This window comes from Brassica napus, chromosome A9 (genome assembly GCF_020379485.1).
Source record: "Brassica napus cultivar Da-Ae chromosome A9, Da-Ae, whole genome shotgun sequence".
Classification (NCBI taxonomy): Eukaryota; Viridiplantae; Streptophyta; class Magnoliopsida; order Brassicales; family Brassicaceae; genus Brassica; species Brassica napus.
In genome coordinates, this window is record NC_063442.1 from 8,107,825 (window position 1) to 8,133,189 (window position 25,365).

Sequence of the window (25,365 nt, forward strand, 5' to 3'; positions counted from 1 at the left end):
AAACTATTTTTAAATGGGTTTCTTGCTATGATTTGAAAAAAAAAGTGTATGAACCTAATTAATTAACGTATCTAGGCGGTTGCAAGCGTCAGCAAAACGCAGTGCGTGGTGGCTGAAGCAGTGGCGGCTGAATCAGCAGCGGCTCGTCACCGTTCAATTTGGTTACGTTTTGACACAAATATAACACATCGTTTTTGGGTTTGCTATCATTGTCCAAAATAGGAAACTGAAAAAGGCCCACGTACGATAGGTGCAACAATTTTGTTCATGCATGTCATTATTTTTCTACATGTTTTTTTTTTTTTTTTTTAAGAAAATTATATTATAAATTTGAAAAACCCGTAACCGGAGATACAATTCAATTACAGACTCGATTTGACCAAAAGTTTAACCAGAATCAAATATCATTAACCAGCTTCGCATCAACCATCTAAACCGACACATTCCGCTAATCAATTCCAAAATTTCTAGATAACCGATTCCCGTTCTCAACCGATGCCATTAAATCCCGAAAAATGTGGGTTTCACCTCATTTTTTCGGATGTTGGAATTCTCGGAGCGACGCCTGAGGTAGCTGGGTCTCGGAATCTCCTCAAAGCCTATAATCTCCATCGTCTGATAAGCGCAAGGCGACCAATTGAAGAGGGAGTTACGAACAGCCATACCTGAAGTCGGGCCACCGTAACAAGACCTGTACATCCTCACTAAAGGCGCCACGGACAGACAGGTACCAGCTACAAAGACGTTGAACTCCTGCGAGCAGAAGGTAAACACCGAACCAAGCAGACACCTGCGAAGTCCGCATCGAACACTTGCAAAAAATGGGTTGATTCATCGCTACTTCCTGACCCATAAGCCTCGAAACCTGCACAGAAAAGTCTAACTACACCACCTCGCAAGATCAAGTGAGCCCGCAAGGTGCTGGGATGTAAGCTATGACCAAGAGCGACCTCCATGGCGATCAATGACTGCACTGCAGAACCGTCACATCTCTTGTGTCTTCGAGAACCGAAGAGTCATATTCTGCGCCGTAAGAAAACAATCTCCGGAGTCGAGGGAGACAGAACAACAATGATGACAAGAGGTACCACTCCGAACAGGAAAGCCGTCGCCTTTGCCCGAAGTTTACGAGAGAGAAAGAAACGTAGAGGAGTTGCAAAATGAAGAAGCACACAGAGAAGCCACCAAGGAGCCATAGACGACCACCTATCAAACAACTCGCAAAGCCTACATTTTTCTACATGTTTTTAGTCAGATTTTCTGCTAACCTTATTTATACACTACACCATATTTTAAGAAAAGATACTCATTTGGGAGAGCAACTTATAAAGCGTGAAATTTTGTAACTTTTCATAGCTTATTTAACATGCACGATTCTATAATTGAAAATATATATATTTACCTTTACACCACAAATAAAAAAGAGAATATGCAAAAAAAAAAAAGGAATATGCTCAACCATGCTCGACTCCTTTATATTCTTTACTGTCCGTCCGAACACGTGTTATGTTTGGACGTATCTTTTTGGTAAAATTTTGGACGCATCTTTCAAAACATGATTATATATGTATTGAGTATTACATATCTTGGTCTAATTAAGAAAATGTAACCACTAACCACTAAAAACAAATGCGTTGATATTTGATACTACATATGAAAACGATAAAACCACAACATTGCGAGCAGAAAAAGAGTGGACAATAAACAATACAGAAAATTGCAAATAGGAATAAAAATTGTATTTTAATAAAAGAAAATAAGAGGAAGAAATTATTTTCGTTATTTACGTAATGATATCAGTAATTGTCAGAGCAGCAAACACAAGAAACAAAACTCCTCCGACATAAGATGGGAAAAGTGCCAATTTCGACCCCAACTATTTCAGTCATGCCAAATACGACCCGAACAATTGATCAGTGCCAAATACGATCTCAACTCAACTATAATTCAAAAAAACTACCCGAACTTCTTAAAACGTGCCTAAATCTACATTGACTCTAACAGAAGTTAGTCAACCGTTAAAAAATAAAACGATGTCGTTTTGATATACGAGGAATAGTGCCAATTTCGACCCCAACACTCTCAGTCGTGCCAAATAAGACCCGAACAAATGATCAGTGCCAAAAACGACCTCAACTCAATTATATTTTAAGAAAAATTACCCAATTTTTTTAAAACGTGTCTAAATCTACATTAACTCTAACAGAAGTTAATCAACCTTTAACAAAGATAAGACGACGTTGTTTTGATATATGTATTTTCTTAAAAAAATATGTTCATTTTGGGATTCAAATCCGTGCTGGGATATCCTTTTAAAGGGGCACACTAACAACTAGACTAAAATAATTTTTTGAAATATTATTACAAATTGAAATTCTCCATTATATAAACTACTATTCTTCTTCATCTGATCTAATTTAAAACTTTGGTGATTGCTTTATACATTTTAGTTATTGTTTAATTTGTCTAATATTTTGTACAACATATCTTAGTGAAAGAAAGGTAAAAGGCCTCTTAACATTTTTGAACAAAATATCAAAATATATAATATCAACTTTGAAAACTAAAAAAATTCCCACTTAATTTTAAAAATTAAAAATAATTTATATAAGAAAATTGTATAAATAAATTCAAAAGTTTTAAGCATATTTAAGATCGTATAATAATAAATATTTTATTATTTATATTTTAGTAAGATATAATTTTATTAAAGATATGATAAATAAGAAAAACGTGTTAATGTATTTATATAAATCAGAAACAATTGTCACCAAAATTTTTAATTGGATAAGATGAAGAATAATAGTAGTTTATATAATTTCAAATTTGTAATAGTATTTTAAAAAGTTACTTTTATCTAGTTGTTAGTGTGCCCATTTAAAAGGGTATCACAACATGGTTTGAGTTTCGGAACGAACATATTTTTTTTTTAAAAATAGATATATATATATATGTATATATGAACGACGTCTTCTTATCTTGTTAACGGTTGACTAACTTCTGTTAGAGTCAATGTAGATTTATGCACATTTTAAGAAGTTCAGGTAGTTTTTCTTAAATTATACTTAAGTTGAGGCCGGTTTTGGCACTGCCCATTTGTTCGGGTCCTATTTGGCACGACTGAGAGTGTTGGGGTCGAAATTGGCACTTTTCCTCGTATATCAAAACGACGTCGTTTTATCTTGTTAACGATTGACTAACTTCTGTTAGAGTCAATGTAGATCTAAGCACATTTTAAGAAGTTTGGGTAGTTTTTTCGAATTATAATTGAGTTGAGGTCGTATTTGGCACTGATCAATTGTTTGGGTCGTATTTGGCACGACTGAAATAGTTGAGATCGAAATTGGCACTTTTCCCGACATAAGATATCGCCTGTTTTAAACCAAACAACATTTTGTTTACCTTCCCCTGAAGAATTCTTCCTTACTCGAGCACTTCATTCCTCATTTAAAAAAAAAAAAAGTTCTGCACACCTCTCAAAACAGGTTTACAAAGTTTCTTTATCAAAGCAAAATTGATATAATTCTTCAATGTCAAAAACTCAGCATGTTGTTTTTATATACATATTTTTGAAATACTTGTCCGTGATCAGCTTCTTTGTTTAGGAATATCATGCGTCGTAGACAGATTGGATAGGACATAAGAAAGAATAAAAACAAGAAAAGATGTGACCGGACGGACTCAAGCTTTTTGGGGAGGGAGGGAGGTAGGAATAGCTAGATACCAAATGATGTGGGAGGATTGAGATCAGTGAAGCTTATAGTTGCCATTTGCCATAGAATAAAAACCTTAATCTTTACTTCACTCACTTTTCTTTAAATCAAGTGTAAAATGAGATCCTTTGACTTAAAACAAAAAAAAAATCTTTCAGAACTGAAAAGCTAAGGATAAAAGCTAGTAAATTGCCATTGCAATCTGGTTTTTGTGTAATAAAAGCTGAATAATCCAAGGATATGCTTACATTAGTATATTCACCCTCCATTTTTAAGATAACTAAGTACGCACGCCAGTGCTCCAGCGATGACACCCAATGGCGATGGTGTAGCGACAAGAGCTTCAAAGAATTACAAGTTTTGGAACTGAAGTTCTTACGTTATCACGAAAGTTTGAAGTTTAAAGGCTCACCAATTGTTGAGAAGAAGGATTTCTCATCCGATTCAACAACAAAAACAATTGCGTACGTGCTGCTGATGGTGTTCGTGGCTACTACTATCCCGGCTCTGTTACCTGAAAGCTCCAAAACCGCTAGTTCTTTCTGCCTGTTGAAAAACAACTCAGCATAAATAAATTGAGTTCTTGAAGGTTGCATGGAGATATAAAAGTGAAAGGCTAAAAATCGATTTTACTTCTTTCTGTTTTTCGTCGGCTTTAAGTCCATCTTCTGAAATTGCGTCTGATAACGTTGAAAGTAAACCTAATTAATGTAATAAAATTGTTTAATACTACTATTTTATGGTTGAGTATGGAGGATTTCTGAAAAAGCAAAAGAAGACAACTTATTCAGTTTCCGTACGTACTCGAAACCACAATTAGCTTATGCATTAATTAAATATACGCAATTTCAAACCATGTACCAACAAAGTTTTTAGAACTGAGATAAACAAAATTCATTATAGCATACAAGCAACTTCTCCCAGAGTTTTGTTTGTTCGATCCTTTACCGTGTGAAATTGAAAGAAGACTTCTGGCTGTCTATGTTTATAGTGAAAATACACCGAACTTGTTATGCACCCATTTCCACGTATGACGTATACGATTCATTGCTCGTGTCTCTGTGATCTATTCAATAAATAACACACCCAGCGTGTTAAGAACGGACTAATAGTATTCGTACTCGATAATTTACTGAAAAATAGAGTATGAAATGAAGTAATGAATAAACAAAAAAAGTGATTACTCCGTAAATAATAAATATAGCAATTTTTTCTGTTCATACTTTATTTTATACTCCATTTTTGAAATAAATTATGGAGGGAGAATGAAAATATCCTAATAAATATTGAGAAAAATAAATCCGCATTAAATACTTTTCTGTTTTGGCCCATTATTCATTACAGGTTCCATCTTAAGGCAATTTTAATTTGTTTGGATAAAAGTATTTGATGATTTAAATGATTCTGATCACTTGGATAAAACTATTGGTTAATTTAAATATTTTGGATAAAAAATTAATAATTTTTAATAATAATCAATTAATTTAGTTATTTTTATTATTTCAACTAAAGATAAACAAACCTTTTGATCTATAAATTGCAAAACTAAAAGACAAGATAATATGGTGAGCAAAGTAAATCTTGATGAGAGCTCAACTGCGTGAGAGAGTAGCACAGACCCGGCGACGTTTTGTGATCAGGCTTCTACTTGTTTTTAGTTTTTACGTGTCAAGAGTTTCTACCTGTTTTTCTTTCCTTTTTTGCCAAATGTTTTTAAAACAAAACTTATATATCTCTCTGTACTGTATTTTCTTTGGTAATACATGGTTTCGTGATACTATAAAAAAAATTTTTTTATTATTTGAGGAGCATTGATAAAAAATAACTTTGGTTTCATGTGTTTATTACATGTGTGTCATTTCTTAGGTGTCATCACCACATGCACTCTCACCTCATTTTTTTAAAAGCTCTTTCTCAACTAGAATAATTACAAACAAATGCCACTGGTCATTACATTATATAGTATAAGATTTACGATCAACATTACATTACATTCGGATTAAAAAAACGAATATTTAAATAAGGTAACATATTATTACTATTCAAAGAGAGACTTTATTGTTTGTTCGAAAACTTGGAATTTGTTCATTTAAATAAGACAATAAAATATACGTGTGTTTATAATCATTTACGCTTGAGTAAATAATTAGTTCTTTAAACTTCTTTATAATCTGTTCTTTACAGTTTGAATTGGTTCTTTTAGTTTGATATGCCGATTTGTAAGAAAATATCATAACCAGTATTGCAGTTCATATCTAATCCCGCAAAAAGTTAACCATGTTTATCATAATGTTTTGAAAAATTAATATGAGCTTCAAATTGTTTTATGATCTTTTAGATTCAAGTCAACGAAAATCCCTTTTTTATTCCTAAAACTTAATGTTTCAAATTTTAAAGGAAACACAATTTACTTAATCACGGGATCGAATATATTATAGAAAAAAATGAGAATGTTAACATATTCAAGGAAACAAAATTCTTAGAATTGAAATACTTACCTTAATCGATCGGAGAATATTTGTGAAATTAAGTTTGCGTGACCAGAACTTCATTTTGTTAAATAATGTTTTTAATTTCTCAAGATGATCTCTTTTCTATTGTTCATAATAGGATTGCAAACGAAGACTTCTGAAGACATTATTGTCAGCCGTTATTTTGTCTCTATTTTTCATTTTCTTTTGTTTTCTGATACATTGTTCCTTTTATATTTTATTAGACTATTGCTTATGTTTCGTTTCATCTAATATTTATAATTTACCTTTATGCAAACAAATACACAATTTAATTTTAAAATCTATCGCATATAAATTTATATTGACATAGTAAATTCTTAGCTATAATCCGTACTTTCTTACATATATTTTTCTTACTATGACTTTAACTTTTATTATATCTACATATTAAAAATTATAATACTTTTAAATCTATTCGCTCCGCGCAGGGCGCAGGTTATCACCTAGTGTTATAGTTATAAGCCACATTTAAAATTCTGCACTTTGTTTTGCTTTATTGGCTGCCAAAATGCCAGTGTTCAATTAAGTCGGCTAAGGATAGCATAATTAATACCAAAAAATGGGTGCATTGATGATAAAACGGCCACTACTGGATTTATTATATGGCAATGAAAAGATTTGACATATTAACATGATTAGGAATCCATAAAGAAGAGACACAATCATGTACTTAAATATCACTGGTAAATTTAGCAGTATCCAATTGATTTTGAGAAGAAGAAAAAAAAAAGTCTTAAATTTCTATATATGTGGTATAAATATTTTGTGCTGTGACAAAAAAAAGTGGTATCAAAATTTTGTAAACCCAAACTTACATTTGATATAAACATCATACATATATTTTTAATACAATAATTTAAAAGATGGTGATTCTTAGTTTTAATAATAAAATAATAGAGATTCAATATTAATTATGAGTTAGAACAACACATTAATTTGTTTTCGCATATATAAAACAAACTAGATTGAAAGCTTAAACATTAATTTTGTAAGAAAGGTGTTTAGTAAATCTAAATCCACATGTGAATATTATAAAAATATAATATAATGATTCATTAGCATGTCAGTGGCATTTGACTAAATTGGCATGTAAAAACTATAAGGTATAGCGAAAACTCCCCGTGCTGATATTAGTGCTCCACCAACCCATGATTAAAAGACGATCAGACCATGCTAGTTGCTAAAATGATGTTTTATGCAAATTTTGAAAATATTTGGGAACTAACCAATTTTGGGATATAGTTTTATACATTCTTAAATCATCTGGAAATTCTAAAAGTTTTAGAGCAACTTCATAAGAACTCATGAAGGCAATAAAATTGTTTATTCAATTTCTAGAATAATTTTTTGTATACAAGTGTTATAAAACTAACAGAATGGGATGTTATAGATATTTGATGGTCTCTAACACTTATGGAACTCGATCTTGATAGATCATATATATTTCAGTGACATTTCAAACGAAGTTGTTTGTCAGAAGGACTGGATTCGGGAATGATATTGTCGTTGCAGTGAGCAGTATTATATTGTATTTATATGTTAACATTGGAATATATTTAAATGAAAAATGAAATTGAAAATAAGTTGTTTGTATGAGACAAATGTAATTTGTCCCACACGGAAAACTAGAGATAATATCTATTGTACTTAAAGTCGAAAAATCCTAATAGGAATTAAATCATGGATACACTTGAAATGTATTAGAGAAAAGAAATATGAAATTCATAATTCGGACAAATTAACCAATAGTTATTATATATTTGATCTAAATATTTTTGATAATATATTGTAGATTAAATAAACAAATATAACGTTTCTTTTATATTGTCATTGGTAACAAAATTAATGTGAATAGATTTTTAACATAAATCAATTATGACAATTACTTGAAAAAATAATTATATGGCCATTAATTTAATTCTCTCCACTTTATGAGTAACGCTGGACACGGAGACTATAAGAAGTCTTTGTCTCTTTCACATGTTATAGAATATTACACATAGATCAAACTGATAAATAAACAATAACTCTCCGTATATTTGTTTTTCTATTGTTTTATTTATTTATTTTGAGAATACAACATATTTAGGTTCGTTAGCTTCTGTTTTTGGGTGTTCAAAACAATCGATCAGGCAGTCTTACTTGTATGAAACCATCACACTAAAGAAAGAAAGTGTGTATTCGGACAAACCGGTTTATCATTCATGATATTTTGGTATTGTTGTATTTTTACTCATGTTTCGTATCTTTGTTAATAACAAATATTCATTTTGCCGTTGAAATCATGTTCCTATACAAACACAAGTTCATAGACTTTAGAATAAGAGTGGAATTTGATGGTTTCTGGTGTAATGGTGTTGTTTTGCGCTTTATTAGGGAGACTGTGTGGCAACCCGCAACGTTACTCTCTCTGCATAGGTAGGGTAAAATGTGATGAGGTTTGAGCTAAACCTATTCCATACGTATATAATTATGAACTTGATGAGTCAGGATGATGGCAATGGTGGTTCTTCATATCTACCACCATTTCTTTTACATCAGATATGGTAGATAGCTTTTGGAAAATATGTCAATAAAAAGAGTTTGATGGTGGCCAAAGTCTGTGTTATGGAGGACAGGAGGAGCCTAACAAGCTGATCCTAATCTCTTGAATGCTAATTTGTGAATAGTCGCAACGTGTGAGCGTTCCAAATATCATAAGTTTGCTGAACAAATGTGTCCATGCTTTGCCATAAATAACCGAATTGATATCTCTCCGGCTTCTAAATTTATGTAGTGGAAGATGTTTTAGATCAATTAAAATTAAGCTATTTAGTATTGATACTTCACAATGAATTCGTGTTATCTACTGATTTCTTTATCATTTACAATTTGTGGGAATTGTTGAAAGGTGACTGAGCCGCCTAATTTGAAAAGTTTCAGATATATCATCGTAAAGGATTTCACTTTATAGTTTATATGCATAAACAAAGCTTTTCACCAACCTAATAAAATAAATATACTTAAGCTAGTCCACTTCTACATTATATTAACGCAGGCTAGAAAGCTAAAGTTGTATATAAACCCATCACACTTGCTAGTATATCAATCAACACCTTCTTCATCAATTACATTTACACTCTCATTGTTCAGTTTAACATTTTCATAGACAAAAATATGATAAGCCAAATAAAATCATTTCTCTTCTTATTCATCGTCCTTGTTCTATCAAAAACTGTCATATCAGCTAGAAAACCATCCAAATCTCAATCAAAACCTTGCAAAAACTTCGTCCTCTACTACCATGACATAATGTTTGGCGTCGATGACGTGCAAAACGCGACTTCTGCTGCCGTTACCAACCCTCCGGGACTCGGGAATTTCAAATTCGGAAAGCTCGTGATCTTCGACGATCCAGTGACCATAGACAAAAACTATCAATCCGAACCTGTGGCACGTGCTCAAGGCTTCTATTTCTACGACATGAAGAATGATTACAATGCGTGGTTCTCATACACACTTGTGTTTAACTCGACTCAACACAAAGGGACGTTAAACATAATGGGAGCAGATCTTATGATGGAGAAGACAAGAGATCTGTCTGTGGTCGGAGGAACAGGTGATTTCTTCATGTCTCGAGGGATTGTTACGTTTGAAACTGACACCTTTGAAGGTGCGAAGTATTTTAGGGTCAAGATGGATATCAAACTCTATGACTGTTACTAAAAGAAAAAGGAAAAAAAAAAGGCAATGTGTGTGTGTTTTTGAGTACTCTGGACTTCTGATGATTGAATAAGCTTATGTAACAATCTTATTTTGGGATTTTATGTGTTCTGCTAGATATGTCTTTTGATGCGATTCATATCATCTAATATCCCCTATTATGTCATCTCTTGTTTGTTTGATGAAAAACTTGTGTGTAATACAATTTTGGGTTTTACTATCGAGAGTTTATTTTTACTAACTTGTACTACTGAAAGTAAATCTAGCTTTATATTAATGAACGTGTAAGCGAAAGAAATGATAAATATGGTAGACCAAAAACAAATTCTTGCAAAGCCACTATCATGACAATCTTTAACAACATGACTAAATCTATCCATCTAATTGTATCACTAATATTATTATTTTTGGTAAAAAGTATCACTAATTTTTAAACATATATAATCTTACAAAACCTATACAAGCTCATGAAAAGGACTATAGGAACATCATTTAACACATGTTGATGCACAAGTTGTGTTACCCATCTTTTCTTGTCCGTCAGGGTAAATAAAACACCTTTCATGTTTTCTTTTCATGGCGACTCCACCACCCCAACAGAGACTGAACCCACAACGGAAGGATTTCTCTTGGTGTACTGTTGAACCACCAATACTGATACCGAAGTAGACATGAGGATCAAGTTTCCAACCGGTCCAAGTTCCGGATAATCCATCTTCATCATAACCGGTAGTTTCGAAACAAAGGGTCTTTCCGAGGATTTTCCGACTAGTAAAATATCACACTCGCAAAATTCCTGGATAATCTTAACCGCTTCACCTGTCGAATTCACTATCCTCTCTTCAAATCTTGTCGAAACGGCTGCCTTGTTCTTGATTGCGGCAAGGAATCGATATGTTTCTTGCGCTTCAAGTATATTAGATTTAGAGATCTCTGAACCGGAGATAGCCACAATGGTCAACTTAACCTCAGGATGCTCCGCCATTCGTAACCCGTAAGCCAAAGCTTCACGATCATCGCCCCCACCAAAGAACAGAACATTGACGGAAAGCGAGAAGCTGCTTGAAGCTACCTCGGAATCATTGTCACTGAGACCACCACGGTCGACCAAGATTCCTACAGAACACGGAGAATTTTCAAGAACTCTTTTGTTAATCCCCTGAAACTCTGATCTCACCCTTTCAAATTCTTGCTCCAGAGAACTCCACTGTCTATGAAACGGCAAAATCACAAACGCTGCGTGCTTGCTATCCGCAGAGCTACATATATCCTCATGAACTGTTAGCAAAGGTGAAATCGCGGTCACGGAACGCACTGAAACGTTTCTCACGTTACAAGATGCTTCGAACGCGACCACAACGTTATCTCTTTTCTTGTTCCAAAAACACAAACCGTTTCTTCTCGCCTTTTGAGTATAATGCATAACGTAAACGCAAAAGCTTTCTTTAGTTTGGTTTCTTCCTCCGCGAGAAACTTCGATTAGTTTCACCATCGGATTAATATCTCTACCGCTTTGAAGACATATCAAAACCTTAAGCTGCTGCGTTTGCTCTTCTTCTTTATCACTCTCAATCTTGCGTCTGCGTTTGCGGTTCTTATAGCTATCGTTATCCTGCGTTTGCGTTGTCTCGCTTGGTTTGCAAAGTGCCATGACTAGTGGCGTCGTGATGAATGTCGTGAAGATCGCCATGAGAACCATAATTGCAAATGTCTGATCGCTCAAAACCTGCGTTACATAAGTATATATCATAATTAAATTATTGTTTAGTTTAATATAATGATTTAGGATTAGAGAAAACACCTTTCTGTCTTTGCCAATGTTGAGAACAATAAGCTCGACCAAACCTCGCGTGTTCATCAAGACACCAAGAACAAGCGAATCACGAAGCCCTACCTTGCTTAACAAGGCAGCACTCACTGTCCCAACGATCTTCCCGAAACAAGCCGTAACGATCACCAGCGCGAGTCGTCCCCACGATTTCAGACCGTGAATGGTAGTTATGTCCGTTTCCAAACCGCTCATAACGAAGTACAACGGCAGAAGAAGGCCCATGACGAGATCTTCAATCTTCCCCACAATCGCATCCGCGAAATGCCCTTTCGGAAACAGCACACCGATCACAAACGCGCCGAAAATCGCGTGGATTCCAATCGCGTCTGTCGCGAAACCCGCGACCAGAACCGCGCAAAGCGCGAGGCATACGTACTTCTCGCTTATAGGTTCGCCTTCGGGGCAGCGCCGAGAGATTAGTTTGAAAATTAACGGTGCGATTATAAAACAAGCGATCACAAACGCGGTTCCGCTTAACAGAACCCAGAGAGGGACAAGTAAGGAACTCCTGTCGCCGGAGAGAGATATGGCTAGAGCGAGGAGAATCCAAGCGAAGACGTCGTTGATGGCGGCGGAGGAGATTGAGATACGGCCGAGATCGGTGGTGAGAAGCTTTAGCTCAGCGAGGATTCGAGCCAAGACTCCGAAAGCGGTTAGCGAGAGTGCTACTCCCATGAAAATGATGAACGGAGCTATGTTATCGTCGCCGGAAGTGGAGGAAATTTCCGGGAAGGCGAAGGAGGTGACGACGCCCATCGCGAAAGGGAGGAGCATTCCGGCGGCGGCGATGGAAATAGCTTTTTTGCCGGTGCGTCGGAGAGATTTCAGATCGATCTCGAGGCCGACGAGGAAGAGGAAGAGAAGCAGGCCGAGGTTTGCAAGTGTGTCGAGCACAGTCAGACTTTTCGCCGGAAACAATGAGTTCTTGTACGCCGTGACTCTGCCGAGAGCCGACGGGCCGAGAAGTATCCCACCCTGGGCAATTAATTTATGTTTGCATTTTAAGTTACTATTAAACCGGATGTTTCTGAACCGATTTAGATCATTTAGTTGAGAACTTATGGTAGTTACTACTATTAGCAAGGTTTGGTCCGTTTTTGTTTATAACTGATTTTTCAAAACGTAAGAACTAACCAAAAAAGTTATATAACACAGTTTTAATACGAATAGGATGATACTGATTTTTCTAAATCCGAAAAAGTTGAATCCGAATCCGACACAACTAAACTGGAATTAAAACTCAATTTTCCTAGAAAGAACATGACAAATTTTTTGATTTAAACCAAAACCAACTTCAGTTTAGTATATACTGGTTATCAGTAGATGGTCTGTTAGACCACCATTATCCATGGTTGCTTCAGGAGTTGTTAGCAATTTTTTAATCAAAAAAAAGAAGGAAAGAGAAGAAGAAGAAGAAGCACCAGCGCTTCTGATGCTTCTTTAAGCGTCGTTGTTTTGTTCTGTTTGCGGGCTCCACCGACACGTGGCGGCCCGCTATTGGTCACTTTTTAATTTTTTTTTTTTTTTTTAGTCAGAAAAAAAAAATTAAAAAAAAAAAGAAAAAATTTAAGCATCCCTAATGAGTTGTTAGGGTTAATGATGCTCTAAGTAGTCAGTTTGTCACTATTTCTTTTTCAAGCTCTAAGAGCAACCCCATCAAGGGTTTATAACAGGTTCATGGGCTCAGTATCATAGGCCCGGATAATAAAAATAAATGAGAAATTGGGTTTTATTTCGCGACCCGCCTCTTACGAGTGACCCCGTCCGATACGGGTTCACGACAGGTGTCGCATTCTTACTGGAGAAGGGGAGTCGACGTCACGCGGTGGAAAGCGGAGAGAGAATCATTTCTCTCATTTTCGCGAAAAAAGCTAGGGTTTCCTCCTCCGGCGATTTCGCGTGCGACTCCGATCTCTCTCCACTTTTCTCTCCTTTTCTCGATCGATTCGACGGCGGATTGTCTCCTCCAGGAGCAGAGGTGAGTATCGACTCGATTCACCGTTTATATAGAAGAGTTTTGTAGTCGAAATCGCTTTTGGGGATTGTGGTAAAAATTTCTGATGTCGAGTTAGGGTTCGAAATGGAGATGGGTTTGGATTTATAGTTGTATAAACTCGGATAGGGATTCTAATTATGGCTTAATGGTTTGCGGATTGAAAATCAAATAGGGGTTATGGAGTTAGGGTTAAAAAATTTGGGGGTTTCGATAATTGGTTTGAAATAGTAAACTGGGTTGGATAGACGGTTCTTTTGATCGATTAATGGTAGACTTTTGCGTATTGAAAATCAAATAGGGGCTAATCATTTCAAGTTTTGTGTTTCAGATGGATCCCTTAGAAGAGATAAGAGATAGTAAGAGGCAACTAGAGTTCTTAAACCACCTGGGAGACGTGGCCGATTCGGAATATGGGATGCCCAGAAGATGTGCTTGTGGTGGGAGAATGATTGACGAGCTTCGAGTGAAGGATGAGTTCGACACTCAGCCTGGGAAGCGCTTCTTCAGCTGCGTTAACTATGAGGTTAGATACAAACCCGTGCTTCCCTTCATTACTCAGCGTCTTCATTATTAGTTAAATTTTTAAAATATGTTCTCTGATGTGTTTATGGTTTAACCAAGGCTGATGGTTTGCATTATCGGCAGCCTTGGGTTATAGGTGTGCAGGAGGAGATGGTACGCCTGCGTAAGCGTGTTGAGGAGGGTGATGAGGTGATCAAGGGGGTGCCCATTCTCGATAAACAGATTGAGAGTGTTGAGGTTTGTCACTTTGTCTAAGAGTATCTAGTAGAAGGTTTTTACATATTCAGTAGGTTTGTAACAAGGTTTATTTTTTTCCTTCTGCAGGCACAAGTTAAAAGGCTGACTTTGCTGGTTGATAAGCTCACTGGTGACGTGTACAACCTCACAGTGCAGGTGGCTGCTCTGGAGAATGTCTGTTTCGACTGAAATCCGACAGGTAAACATTCCTACTAAACTGAAGTTGAAGTTCTTTCCGCGTAGGTTGCTTGTTGTAATTGAACTGATACTTAACTTAGGTAGGAACTCAACTAGTTTCATTAAATATCTAGAGTAGGAGCTGTACTAGATTTTAGGTTTCATTAACTAGTTGTTGGTTGGTTGCTGTGATGAATGATTTTAGGTTTCATTAACTAATGCTAGAGTAGGAGCTGTACTAGAAAACGTGTTTGAGTTTTTAAAAATTGATTTGATGTGTAATGAATGCATTCTGTGATAAACTTGTTGTCTAATTAAGGCTAATGAATGTTAGGTAGATAGGAACACCTTTTATAGATTCTCAAACCAACTACTGTAAACACAAAGCGAGTTCTAAAAATCACTCTAAATCACCACGCACTTGTCAAAAAACACCAAAAAATTTAAAACACAACCTGAAACCAAAATGGAACCCTTTTCTCTTAATTCTCCCGGGTTTGTAAACCTATTATCTTCCCAGTGCAGTCAAACCACTCAAACCATAGATGTAGGATCCTCTGATGTTCCTAAACCGGTGGAGAGGAGAAAGTGGACAACACAACAAGACATTGTCCTCATTAGTGCCTGGTTGAACACCAGTAAGGATCCCATAGTTAGTAACCAGCAGAAGTTAGGGTCTTTTTGGAAAAGAATAGAGGATTACTTTAATTCAAGCGCTGAGGTCATTGGCTTTGCTCCTAGAGAGTGGAGTCAGTGTAAGCAGAGGTGGGGAAGGGTTAATGAGCAGGTGTGTAAGTTCGTTGGAAGCTATGAGGCGGCTTTGAAAGAGCAATCTAGTGGGCAAAATGAGAACGATGTCATGAAGTCTGCTCATGACATCTTCTTTAACGACTACCACGCGAAGTTCGCACTTGAACACGCATGGAGGGAGCTGAGGTATGATCAAAAGTGGAGATCGACCTCTTGCGCAAAAGATGGTGCAAAGGAGAAACGAAAGGAGGCTGCAGAGTCAGTCCCTGACTCGGATGAGGCTAGGCCTCCTGGTGTGAAGGCTTGCAAATCAGCCAAACGCAAGAAAAAGGGGAACGAAGCAGCATTTGATCGACTAGAGAGCATTCTAGACTTGAAACGAAACCTATCGAAACAAAAAATACTAGATCGATTACTCTCTAAGAAACTAGAAACTCTAACTGAGAGTGAGGTGGCTCTGAAGGAGAAACTAGTTTCTGAGATGCTGTAGGTGACAATATGATAATTTTTCTAGTTTTCTAAGTTGTTTAGTTGATAATTTGCTTAGTTCATTACTTGATAACTGCTTGTACTTAGTTGCGGATTTGCTTTGTTCATTACTTGTTGACTAAAACTTCTCTTCTTATGTCTCGTTTTGCAGGTGAAGGTTGTTGGTCACGGGTTCTGGAGGTCACGGGTTCTGGAGGTCACGGGTTGTACAAGGTCACGGGTTCTACAAGCGCTTCTGCAGGTCACGTTTTTTTCTGAGGTTGATGGGTTCTGCTTCACGGGTTATCGTAGTAGTAGTAGTTGTACTCTAGTGTGATGGGTTTTGCTTCACGGGTTGTGCTTCAGAGGAAGCATATTGTAATAGGATGTAGTGTTGTTGTCACGGGTTGTACTGGTGACATCAATTTTTCAAGTACTTGTGGTTGTTTATGCAAGTGTCACGGATGTTGTATAACACCACTATATAATCTAAGTCTGATTTATTATGCGTTGGTCTCATATTCTTGTTCCTCTCTTCTCTCTAAAACAATCACAACACAACTATATTTCCCATCTCTTATCAAAACAATCACAAGACACCTCCCAGACATTCTTCTTCTATCAAGCGCAATCATTTTTCTTCTTATCTAACCCCACGCCCAAACATTCTGCTTCTATCAAGACAACCGCAACACAATCCACCCACGGCCAAACATTCTGTTTTTTTAAACACTTCATCCTATTTTCTTGTTCTAGCTCTTTTTTTTTCAAATTTATCTCTTAAATTTTTGTTTTTAAACACTTCATCATATTTTCTTGTTCTATCTCTTTTTTTTTCAAAATTATCTCTTTATTTTTTTTTTTTAAACACTTCATCATATTTTCTTGTTCTATCTCTTTTTTTTTCAAAATTATCTCTTTATTTTTTTTTTAAACTCTTAATCATATTTTCTTCTTCTATCTTGTTTTTTTTCTATTTTTTCCCTTTTTAAGGCTTTATAAAAATACTCTAAATCATTTGTTCTTCTTTTATCTTTTTTTTTTCTTTATAAGAAATGTCGTCCTCATCGTCAGATGGCGTAGATGAAGCTTTTGAAGAATATTTTGACGAAGAATTTGATAATATCGTCGACTCCCTACTTGTACAAGCCAACAAACCAAAGAGACGAGCTTATATCGAAAGAGATCGGGAACAAGGCCACATTCAACTATGGAATGACTATTTCCAGGAAAATCCTACTTACCCACCGGACATGTTTAGGCGGCGTTTCCGAATGAACAAGCCATTGTTCCTTCGCATTGTCGACCGGCTAACTACAGGTGTTCCATACTTTCGGCAAAGACGAAATGCTCACGGAAGGAAAGGCCTATCACCACTTCAAAAATGTACGGCAGCTATACGTATGCTCGCATATGGTGAATCGGGAGATACGTATGACGAATATCTTCGACTTGGTGAAAGTACGGCACTTTTATGTTTGGAACATTTCACTAATGGGATAATTGACTTTTTTGGTGAAGAGTATCTAAGAAGACCTACCGCGGAAGATCTTCAACGATTACTCGATATTGGAGAGGTTCGTGGGTTTCCAGGAATGATTGGTAGCATTGACTGTATGCATTGGGAGTGGAAAAACTGCCCTACGGCTTGGAGAGGGCAGTACACACGAGGTTCAGGAAAGCCGACAATTGTCTTAGAGGCTGTGGCATCAGAAGATCTTTGGATATGGCACGCATTTTTCGGATTACCAGGTACCTTAAACGATATCAATGTTCTTGATCGGTCTCCTGTTTTTGATGACATTATACAAGGTCGAGCACCTAAAGTTAAATTCAAGGTCAACAATCACACTTACCGTATGGCGTACTACCTTACTGACGGAATTTATCCGAATTGGTCAACATTTATCCAATCCATCCCACTTCCTCAAGGTAATAAAGCAGAGCTGTTTGCTAAACATCAAGAATCCACTAGGAAAGATGTCGAAAGGGCTTTCGGGGTATTGCAATCGAGGTTTGCAATAGTAAAAAACCCAGGTCGGCTATGGGACAAGGAAAAGTTAGGGAAGATTATGAGAACTTGTGTCATATTACACAATATGATTGTGGAGAACGAACGAGGCGGATACTCTCTAAGTGATACTTCTCAGTTCGAGTCAGGAGAGTCAAGCAGAAGTTCGAAAGTCAAAAGGAGAGAAAGTTTGCATTTGAATAACATGCTAGGCATGCGCAATGAAGTTCGGGATTCAGGAAAACATGATAGTTTGAAAGCTGATTTAGTTGAAAATGTATGGCAAAAATTTGGTAACTTAGATGAATAATCTTTGTATCTTCATCAATTATCAATGTAATGAATAAATTTTATTTATAAAATTTATTTTACAATATTATATTTACCTTTTCAAAATAATTTCAAAAGTCAAAAAAAATTATAAATATATTTTTTAATTCTTATGAACTCCTATAGAGGTTCACTAATGTAGAAGCACAATAGCATGAAGTTCAATACTATTCATGGCCCTACCCAAAGAATATTAAAAAAATGCTATGAACCCCAAAGAGGGGTTCACTAATGTGGATGCTCTAACAACAACAAAAACTGTACAGAGGAAACCAAAAAAATTGGATGTAACCATGATCAGCTCTCTAAAGAGACAACCAGAACTAAACCAAAAATTATAAAATAGATTTAAAGCGGTTGATCGAGGACTTACGATGATCTCAGCGACTACGCGTGGCTGTCTCATGGGACGGAGGAGGAACGCCAAAGAGCGAGTGACGGCGACGACAAGACAAATCTGTAGAATGACAAGAGGAAGAGCAAAGTCTAGCGGACTCTCTCCTTGGAACACTCCATTTGATGTCGCCTTCATCATCTCCACCGTCTCCGGAGATGTCCCGTTGACAAAAGTAGCCATCTTCTGTCTGAAAGTATTTATATCTCTCTCTCTGTGTATCTTTGTAGTTGACAAAATAATTGAGATTGAGATTCTCTAGAGTATCTTCTGTTATGTCTTACGGAGGGTTTTCTTTACGGCATGGTATTTCCAACGCATACCAAAATTTTAGTGCGAATGATACACTATTTTAATATAGTTTTAGTATTAATTGTTTTTCCGACTACAACATTAAATTTGAAACCAAAACTAGATTATTAACTTTTATTAGATCTCGATCCACGTGCGCAGATGTTTGTTTTCATTTATTTTTATATAAATATTTTGTTTTCAATTCTAAATTGGTATATACTATAATATATATAAGCTGTGTCTATCACTTTTTAAAATATAATAATTTTACCGTATATGTTTTTTATTGAAATGATTGTTTCAAACTTTCACAAATTATAAAAAAAAATTAAACTTTTAACTTCATAGATTTGTATTATCGAATATATTAAAGTTATTTAAGCATAATAATATTAGAGTATACTTGTTCTCCATCAAATAGATTGTTTCAAACTTTCACATGTGTTTATTTCTTCTTATATATTCTTTTGTTTGTTGGATTAGTATTTCATTATTGAATAAATAAGTAGAAATAGAATTTGGAAAATATTAAAATATTATCATCTCCAAAGATAATCAAACATTTCACAAAATAAGAAAGTTAACAAAAACTAAACTTAAAGCTACGTGTATAAATTTTATAAAGAATTTAATTATATTTTGTAAATGAACTATATACAAAACATAAATCAATGTGAAATCAGTTTAGTTTTTAAAATGTATCTGATTAGGTGTAGAAGTCTCGAAAAATATTTATGTTCCTTGCAGTCTCTTTCAAACCCGATGGTACATGATATGGAAGTAAAAGTTGATAACAGAGCTTCCAGATGACTTTTTTTTGTTTGGAAATGATTGATAGTTATTTATTTTCTATAATATAGCAATATTATGTTATAGACATATTATTTAGTTCCTATAATCTAGAAAGTGAGTTATTTAGACCTATTATAATGATAAGATTAGAGATTAAATGTAACATGACTTTCTAATAATAGGTTCATTAGGTCTATTTTTTTAATAATCACACACAAATCAAGGTTGTGACGTGTGTTTTAATATATAAGATATGAAAACAAATCTTTCAAAAGAACCTAAAACTTTTTTACCAAAAAGACAATAGGAAAACAGTAAAAAGAAATTGTATTAAAGAGGCAAATTGATAATTATACGCTTAGTCTATAAATATATAAATATAAATCAGTAATTTAATAAATAAAAAAAACATTAAAAAAAAACTTTATTCAGTATTTAAAAAATTGAATTTAATTAAAACGATTTAAATGCTATTTCGAAATCTGGAATTTTTTTAAATATAATTTTAAAATTATTATCTTAAATTATAAATCTTAAATTTTAAATCATAAACCCTAACCCTCTCAAAACCGCACCCTCAAAAGTAAATCATAAATTTAGATTAGTTAATCTTAAGAGTATAAGTGTTTTTATCCTTTTTAATAGACACTATTTTGATCATTTTGATTTTTGAAAATTATTTTTATGATAAAAACATTTTAGTGTATCTAGAATATTTATTTTTATATTATTAAGTTAGTTATTTTTTTATTACTTAATATATATATATATAATGAAAACTTATTATGTAACATCGTGAATATAAATTTGATGAAATATTATGATTTTATAATAAAATGTAATAATCTTTTGAGTTCGGTTAGAGAAGTTAATTTAGTGTAAATATTATATTAAAATAATATTTTATAAATTTGAAATAGCTCCACAAATAGAATGGTCGAACAAGATTCAAGTTCAAAAAAAAATTTAATTTTCGTTAATAAATATATAAATTAAAATCTAAAGCTATAAAATTTATATATATTTTAAAATTTAATATATATAATTTCAAAAGTCTACAAGAAAACTTATAATTTCAGAAATCATTAAAATATAGAGATGAAATTATTAATTTTAAAAACTACATCATTATCTCATTAAATCTTTTTAAACAGTAGAAAAATTTTAGACGGCACTGGTCTTATGTGGGAGTGTACATATATAATCTTACCCCCTGCGTTTATTGGTGTTATTTGTTCTTCATGTTAGCCATTTGGTTAGACAATTAATGTCCCGTTAAAAGTTAAAACCGATAGTATCTAGCAATTACGTAGAAAATGTATTTGTAACAAAAAAAGTAAATTAATGTTCAAAATATGACAACCTATCTAAGTTGGATAAACCGAGTTCTTGTTCATTATTTCATCTTTTTTTTTTGATATACCATTACCTCATCATTAGTCAAGCGCAGATTCCATCGTAATTTTGTTGTTGCTTACTCACGTCGAAGAGATTGCTTGTAGACCACATTCACCACAACCGCGTTTGATGATTAAACAAAAAAATAAGATGCCATCGTGATTGTAACAAAAATGTCAATTACACATTTTCATTTTCTAAACTCAATCAAATGTTAAGCTAGATGAGCTTCCAACCTAAAACCAATTGGTGCTAAGTGCAGTGGTCCATCCATTTTATATATTGCTAAGGATTCATTCCAATATCCGATGTGGGACATTTATCCCTAATACGCCCCCTCGAGATGATGGCTCTTTGAGCGTCAATCTCGGAATGTTCGGGCAAAGATCGATGTGCCAACTTTGGGCCAGATCGATGTGGATCGGGTTGGACTACGTGAATCGGGCTCTGATACCATGTTAAATTAGATGAGCTTTCAACCTAAAACCAATTGGTGCTAAATGAAGTGGTTCATCCATCTTATATATTGTTAAGGATCCCTTCCAATATCCGAACATTTATCCCTAATATCAAAATCCACATGAAGTCCTTTGTAGTGACCAAAAATTACATTTTATATGGAACGATCTTTAGTCTAAAACCACATAAATATAATATTTAACCACATATGTGATTATCAATCAAGTATTTAGATTGATAATCACACAAAAATAAAACTTAACTATTTAATATTTGCATCAAACTTAAATTTTCTCTTGCATTCTAAATTTTTAAAGAACATATATTGATAAAAAAAAAACTCTCCATAAATCCATGGATGAAACTGGATTACTAATTTTTGAAATAAAATTATATGAAATTATTTATTTTTATAGATTCTAAAAAAAAACACTACCATTTGAATGAAATAAAATAAATTTTATTTCAATGATTCCTTGTAGAATATATAGAAAAATGAAATGTAGTTATAAAACATTTATGATAAAAATAATCATGAATGAAATAAAATGAGTATAATAACACAATTTTTTTTTATAGAACGTGGATCTTTCTGAAACAGAAAGAATATAATACAAGATAAATAGACTACCAAATTTGGTTATCACCGTAGTTTTTGCATAGTAATATCTGCTAACACAAGTGATAAATATGTTTAGAGGGATCTAATCTCCACGGTAGAATTCTTACATGTGCAGCGTGCTTTCCATTTCTACCATCTAGGTTGTACTCTTGCCTCCTTTTGTTCGATGACTATGGAAAGTTAAAAGCATTCCATACGATTAGAGAAAGTCTAAATGTTTAAGAACATATAGCTGTCGAAAAGGAGAAACAGCAACAATAATTTGACTGTAGGTACAAGGATATTTTTTTTTGACGTTAAATAGTAAAGAACGAAAGTTAACATGATGCCAGTACATGCTCAGACTGTGAACGCACACTCTTCTGTGTTGTTTTGTCTTCTTCATAAAATAAAAAAAAAGATCGAATAAACCGATAAACAAAAATTCGGATGATTACGAAACTAATGAATGGTCTAAGGAAGTGACAGACGAGTCTAACGCTTTATTTTTTTCCTTTTTGCGGCAATTCAACTAAAAAAAACAAAAATCAAAGAATCAAAACTGAAGAACAAAGACAAGAGTTTCGATTACATGACAATGATGGACAGAGAAAAAGGGCTTCATAGATCACTCCATAAATAAAAGAGAAAAAGGTAAGAACTTTTATTTCGGTAGCAGCTAAGCTCTAAAGAAATGAAAAGTAAAGAAGAAGAGGAAGAGGAAGAAGATGGAGGAGAAGGGCAAAAAGGGAAGAGCTTTATTGAAAAGTTAAGGAGAAGAGCCGTTTCTGTAGGCCATAGAAGAGTGTTTCGCTCACCTTCCACTCCAGCGCACATTAGCTTTAACCCTAATAACCCTTCTTCTTCTTCAAAATTCGCATCTTCCTCTAGAAAGCTTGCAGCTTCTCTCTGGGAGTTTTATCAGTACTACGACCAAGACCACGAGATTCCTCCTCTAGCTAAAATGCACCGTGCTCCGTACAGTTCTGGTGGTGATCCTAGTAACCGCCGTCTCCGTCACGACCATGGAAAGTCGGCTGTTAGAGACAATGGTGCTCTTGATCTCTCTGATGACCAGGTCTCTTTCTACAGTTTAAGATTCTACTCTTTCTCTGGAATTTTTTGGAACATAGGTTAGTTTTTTTTAGCTGATTAAAATATCTCATGAAGCTGATTGGTTTTAGGATTGGGCATCAGGTCTAGATTTATAGTGTTTTATTGACTCACCCAACTTGAATCTTTTATTGCTGAAGGGCACTACACATTGCTGTTTACTCTAATCCTCATTTGGTTTTGGCTTCTTAAAGCAGAGGATCCTCCTCTAACTTGTGATTCTATCTAAAAATGTGACCCTTTAGTTCTGTAATTGTTTCTCTTACTAGTTTACTCTGCCCTTGAAGATGCCTTTTTCCTCTGTCTTTTCATTTGGAGTTTTTTTTATGGTTTTGATTCTTTCTTGTGTCCCAGCCAGAGAGTGCGGGGAGTATAAGGAAACAGATAGGCCAAATGCTAATGAAGCATCATCAATTAACACAAAGAAAAGATCACCCTTTGCAGCCCTTGTCTCCTGCTAGCTCCCTCGAGGTATTCCCCTTCAGTCCCCAAGCTTATTACTATTCTGTTTTTTTGCCATCTTCAAGGTATTGAGATGGATCAAATCTGCAGGTGGCTCCATATAAAGGAGCAATAACTCCTGGAAGCTCATTGGATTTGCATGGAAGAAGACGAGCTGGTGAGCCTAACTACAACAATCTCAAGACATCAACCGAACTTCTTAAAGTACTGAACCGGATCTGGACCCTGGAGGAGCAGCATTCCGCTAACATCTCCTTAATAAAAGCCCTTAAAAGCGAGCTTGCTCATGCACGTGCTCGTATCAAAGAGCTTCTCAGATGCCAGCAAGCCGACAGACGCGAGATGGACGAGTTAGTGAAGCAGCTCGCGGAAGAGAAGCTCTCAAAGGACACGAAAGAACGCGACCGGTTAAGCTCCGCGGTTCAGTCGCTGGAAGAGGAGCGGAAACTGAGGAGACGGTCCGAGAGTTTGCAGAGGAAACTCGCGCGGGAGCTCTCGGAAGTGAAGTCGACGCTGTCTCACTGCGTGGACGAGATGGAGAGAGGGAGTAAGTCGAGGAAGATGCTGGAGAGGCTATGCGACGAGTTCGCGAGAGGGATCAAGAGTTATGAGAGGGAGGTTCACGGGTTGAAGCAGAAGGTGGATAAGAGCTGGGAAGGTTGGGGTGAGGAGGATCAGATGGTTCTTTGTATTGCGGAAACGTGGCTTGACGAAAGGATCCAGAGCGGTGAGGAAGGGTCCGTGCTGGAGAAGCTGGAGCTTGAGATAGAAGCGTTTCTCGAGAGTAAGCAGAAGCTGAGTGGTAATGAGATTCCAAAGAATCATCGTAGGAGTTCACTTGAGTCGGCTCCGTTTAACGCTATGAGCGCGCCGATTCAGGAAGTGGACAGTCAGGAGGAGGAGGAAGATTCGAATTGCTTTGAGCTCAAGAAACATGGAACGGTGGAAACAAGACGGAGTCAAAGCCCGTCGAGTTTACAGGTGAAGTTCGAGGATCAGATGGCGTGGGCCATGTCTAATAATGAGAAGAAGAATAAGAAGAAGTCTAGAGACGTTGAAGCTGAGAAGGGGGAGAAAGAGAGGAACAATGTGGTTGGAGAGATGATTAGAACTCATAGGAGGTTACTGTCGGAAACTCAGGGAATGGATGAGGGTTCTTGCAGTTACCAACCAAGTAGGAGAGCAGAGAGTCCGATTCGGCATTGGAATCCGAGAGCCATGACATCTGATCTAACGGCGCAAGGAGTGAAGGATAACACTTTGAAAGCTAAACTAAGCGAAGCTAGAACCAAGAGTTCCCGCCCACGGATTCGGCTTTTCAAGGGATAAGATTTTCTATGGGGAGATTACAATGTCGGTTGAAGTGGTCGGAGATGGAAGAATCTGAGAGATTTTGTCGGGAAGTAGACACAAGTTTGATGGTTACATTTTCTCTGTAAATTGTTTGTAACTATGTATATCTGTGTAATATCTATCAGTTTCATTTTCTCTAAAATTCGGTTTGTTTATAGTTGTAGTAGAAAACAGAGTAGTGAAACTGTGAATCAAATGTTGTTTAAGACTATATATAAAGAAGAGATCAAAACGGCATCGTGTTAAGTT

The 25,365-nt window shown here is 35.4% G+C and overlaps 5 protein-coding genes across 5 annotated transcripts; 4 read left to right on the forward strand and 1 right to left on the reverse strand.

The window, feature by feature from the left end:
- The first annotated feature begins 9,281 nt into the window (after window positions 1-9,281).
- On the forward strand, window positions 9,282-10,163 carry LOC106378264 (dirigent protein 5). Its single transcript, XM_013818422.3, has one exon. The coding sequence runs from the start codon at window positions 9,383-9,385 to the stop codon at window positions 9,929-9,931; it is 549 nt and encodes a 182-aa protein (XP_013673876.1). The 5' UTR covers window positions 9,282-9,382; the 3' UTR covers window positions 9,932-10,163.
- A 221-nt stretch (window positions 10,164-10,384) lies between these two features.
- LOC106378270 (cation/H(+) antiporter 16-like) lies at window positions 10,385-13,109 on the reverse strand. The gene is made up of 3 exons (XM_048740294.1): window positions 13,070-13,109; window positions 11,730-12,832; window positions 10,385-11,654 (listed from the first exon to the last, which is right to left on the reverse strand). The coding sequence occupies exons 1-3, from the start codon at window positions 13,107-13,109 to the stop codon at window positions 10,503-10,505; spliced, it is 2,295 nt and encodes a 764-aa protein (XP_048596251.1). The 3' UTR covers window positions 10,385-10,502.
- A 2,048-nt stretch (window positions 13,110-15,157) lies between these two features.
- Window positions 15,158-16,246, forward strand: LOC111208192 (glutathione S-transferase T3-like). Its single transcript, XM_022707010.2, has 2 exons — window positions 15,158-15,892; window positions 16,082-16,246. Exons 1-2 carry the CDS (start codon window positions 15,158-15,160, stop codon window positions 16,244-16,246), a joined length of 900 nt encoding a protein of 299 aa, XP_022562731.2.
- A 718-nt stretch (window positions 16,247-16,964) lies between these two features.
- LOC106355456 lies at window positions 16,965-18,230 on the forward strand. The gene is made up of 2 exons (XM_048740295.1): window positions 16,965-17,580; window positions 17,722-18,230. Exons 1-2 carry the CDS (start codon window positions 16,965-16,967, stop codon window positions 18,228-18,230), a joined length of 1,125 nt encoding a protein of 374 aa, XP_048596252.1.
- Window positions 18,231-22,687: 4,457 nt separating this feature from the next.
- Window positions 22,688-25,326, forward strand: LOC106452607 (uncharacterized protein At5g41620-like). The gene is made up of 3 exons (XM_013894767.3): window positions 22,688-23,266; window positions 23,656-23,772; window positions 23,854-25,326. The coding sequence occupies exons 1-3, from the start codon at window positions 22,883-22,885 to the stop codon at window positions 25,090-25,092; spliced, it is 1,740 nt and encodes a 579-aa protein (XP_013750221.2). The 5' UTR covers window positions 22,688-22,882; the 3' UTR covers window positions 25,093-25,326.
- Window positions 25,327-25,365: the final 39 nt, after the last annotated feature.

Coding starts and splice junctions, on each gene's coding strand:
- LOC106378264 (XM_013818422.3), top strand. CDS start 9,383: ATGATAAGCCAAATAAAATCATTTCTCTTCTTATTCATCGTCCTTGTT.
- LOC111208192 (XM_022707010.2), top strand. CDS start 15,158: ATGGAACCCTTTTCTCTTAATTCTCCCGGGTTTGTAAACCTATTATCT. Junction 15,893..16,081: donor AAACTCTAACTGAGAGTGAG/GTGGCTCTGAAG, acceptor CTCGTTTTGCAG/GTGAAGGTTGTTGGTCACGG.
- LOC106355456 (XM_048740295.1), top strand. CDS start 16,965: ATGTCGTCCTCATCGTCAGATGGCGTAGATGAAGCTTTTGAAGAATAT. Junction 17,581..17,721: donor GAGAGGGCAGTACACACGAG/GTTCAGGAAAGC, acceptor ACATTATACAAG/GTCGAGCACCTAAAGTTAAA.
- LOC106452607 (XM_013894767.3), top strand. CDS start 22,883: ATGAAAAGTAAAGAAGAAGAGGAAGAGGAAGAAGATGGAGGAGAAGGG. Junction 23,267..23,655: donor TTGATCTCTCTGATGACCAG/GTCTCTTTCTAC, acceptor CTTGTGTCCCAG/CCAGAGAGTGCGGGGAGTAT. Junction 23,773..23,853: donor CTCCTGCTAGCTCCCTCGAG/GTATTCCCCTTC, acceptor TCAAATCTGCAG/GTGGCTCCATATAAAGGAGC.
- LOC106378270 (XM_048740294.1), bottom strand. CDS start 13,109: ATGGATAATGGTGGTCTAACAGACCATCTACTGATAACCA. Junction 12,833..13,069: donor AGACCATCTACTGATAACCA/GTATATACTAAA, acceptor CCTTGCTAATAG/TAGTAACTACCATAAGTTCT. Junction 11,655..11,729: donor ACATTGGCAAAGACAGAAAG/GTGTTTTCTCTA, acceptor TATGTAACGCAG/GTTTTGAGCGATCAGACATT.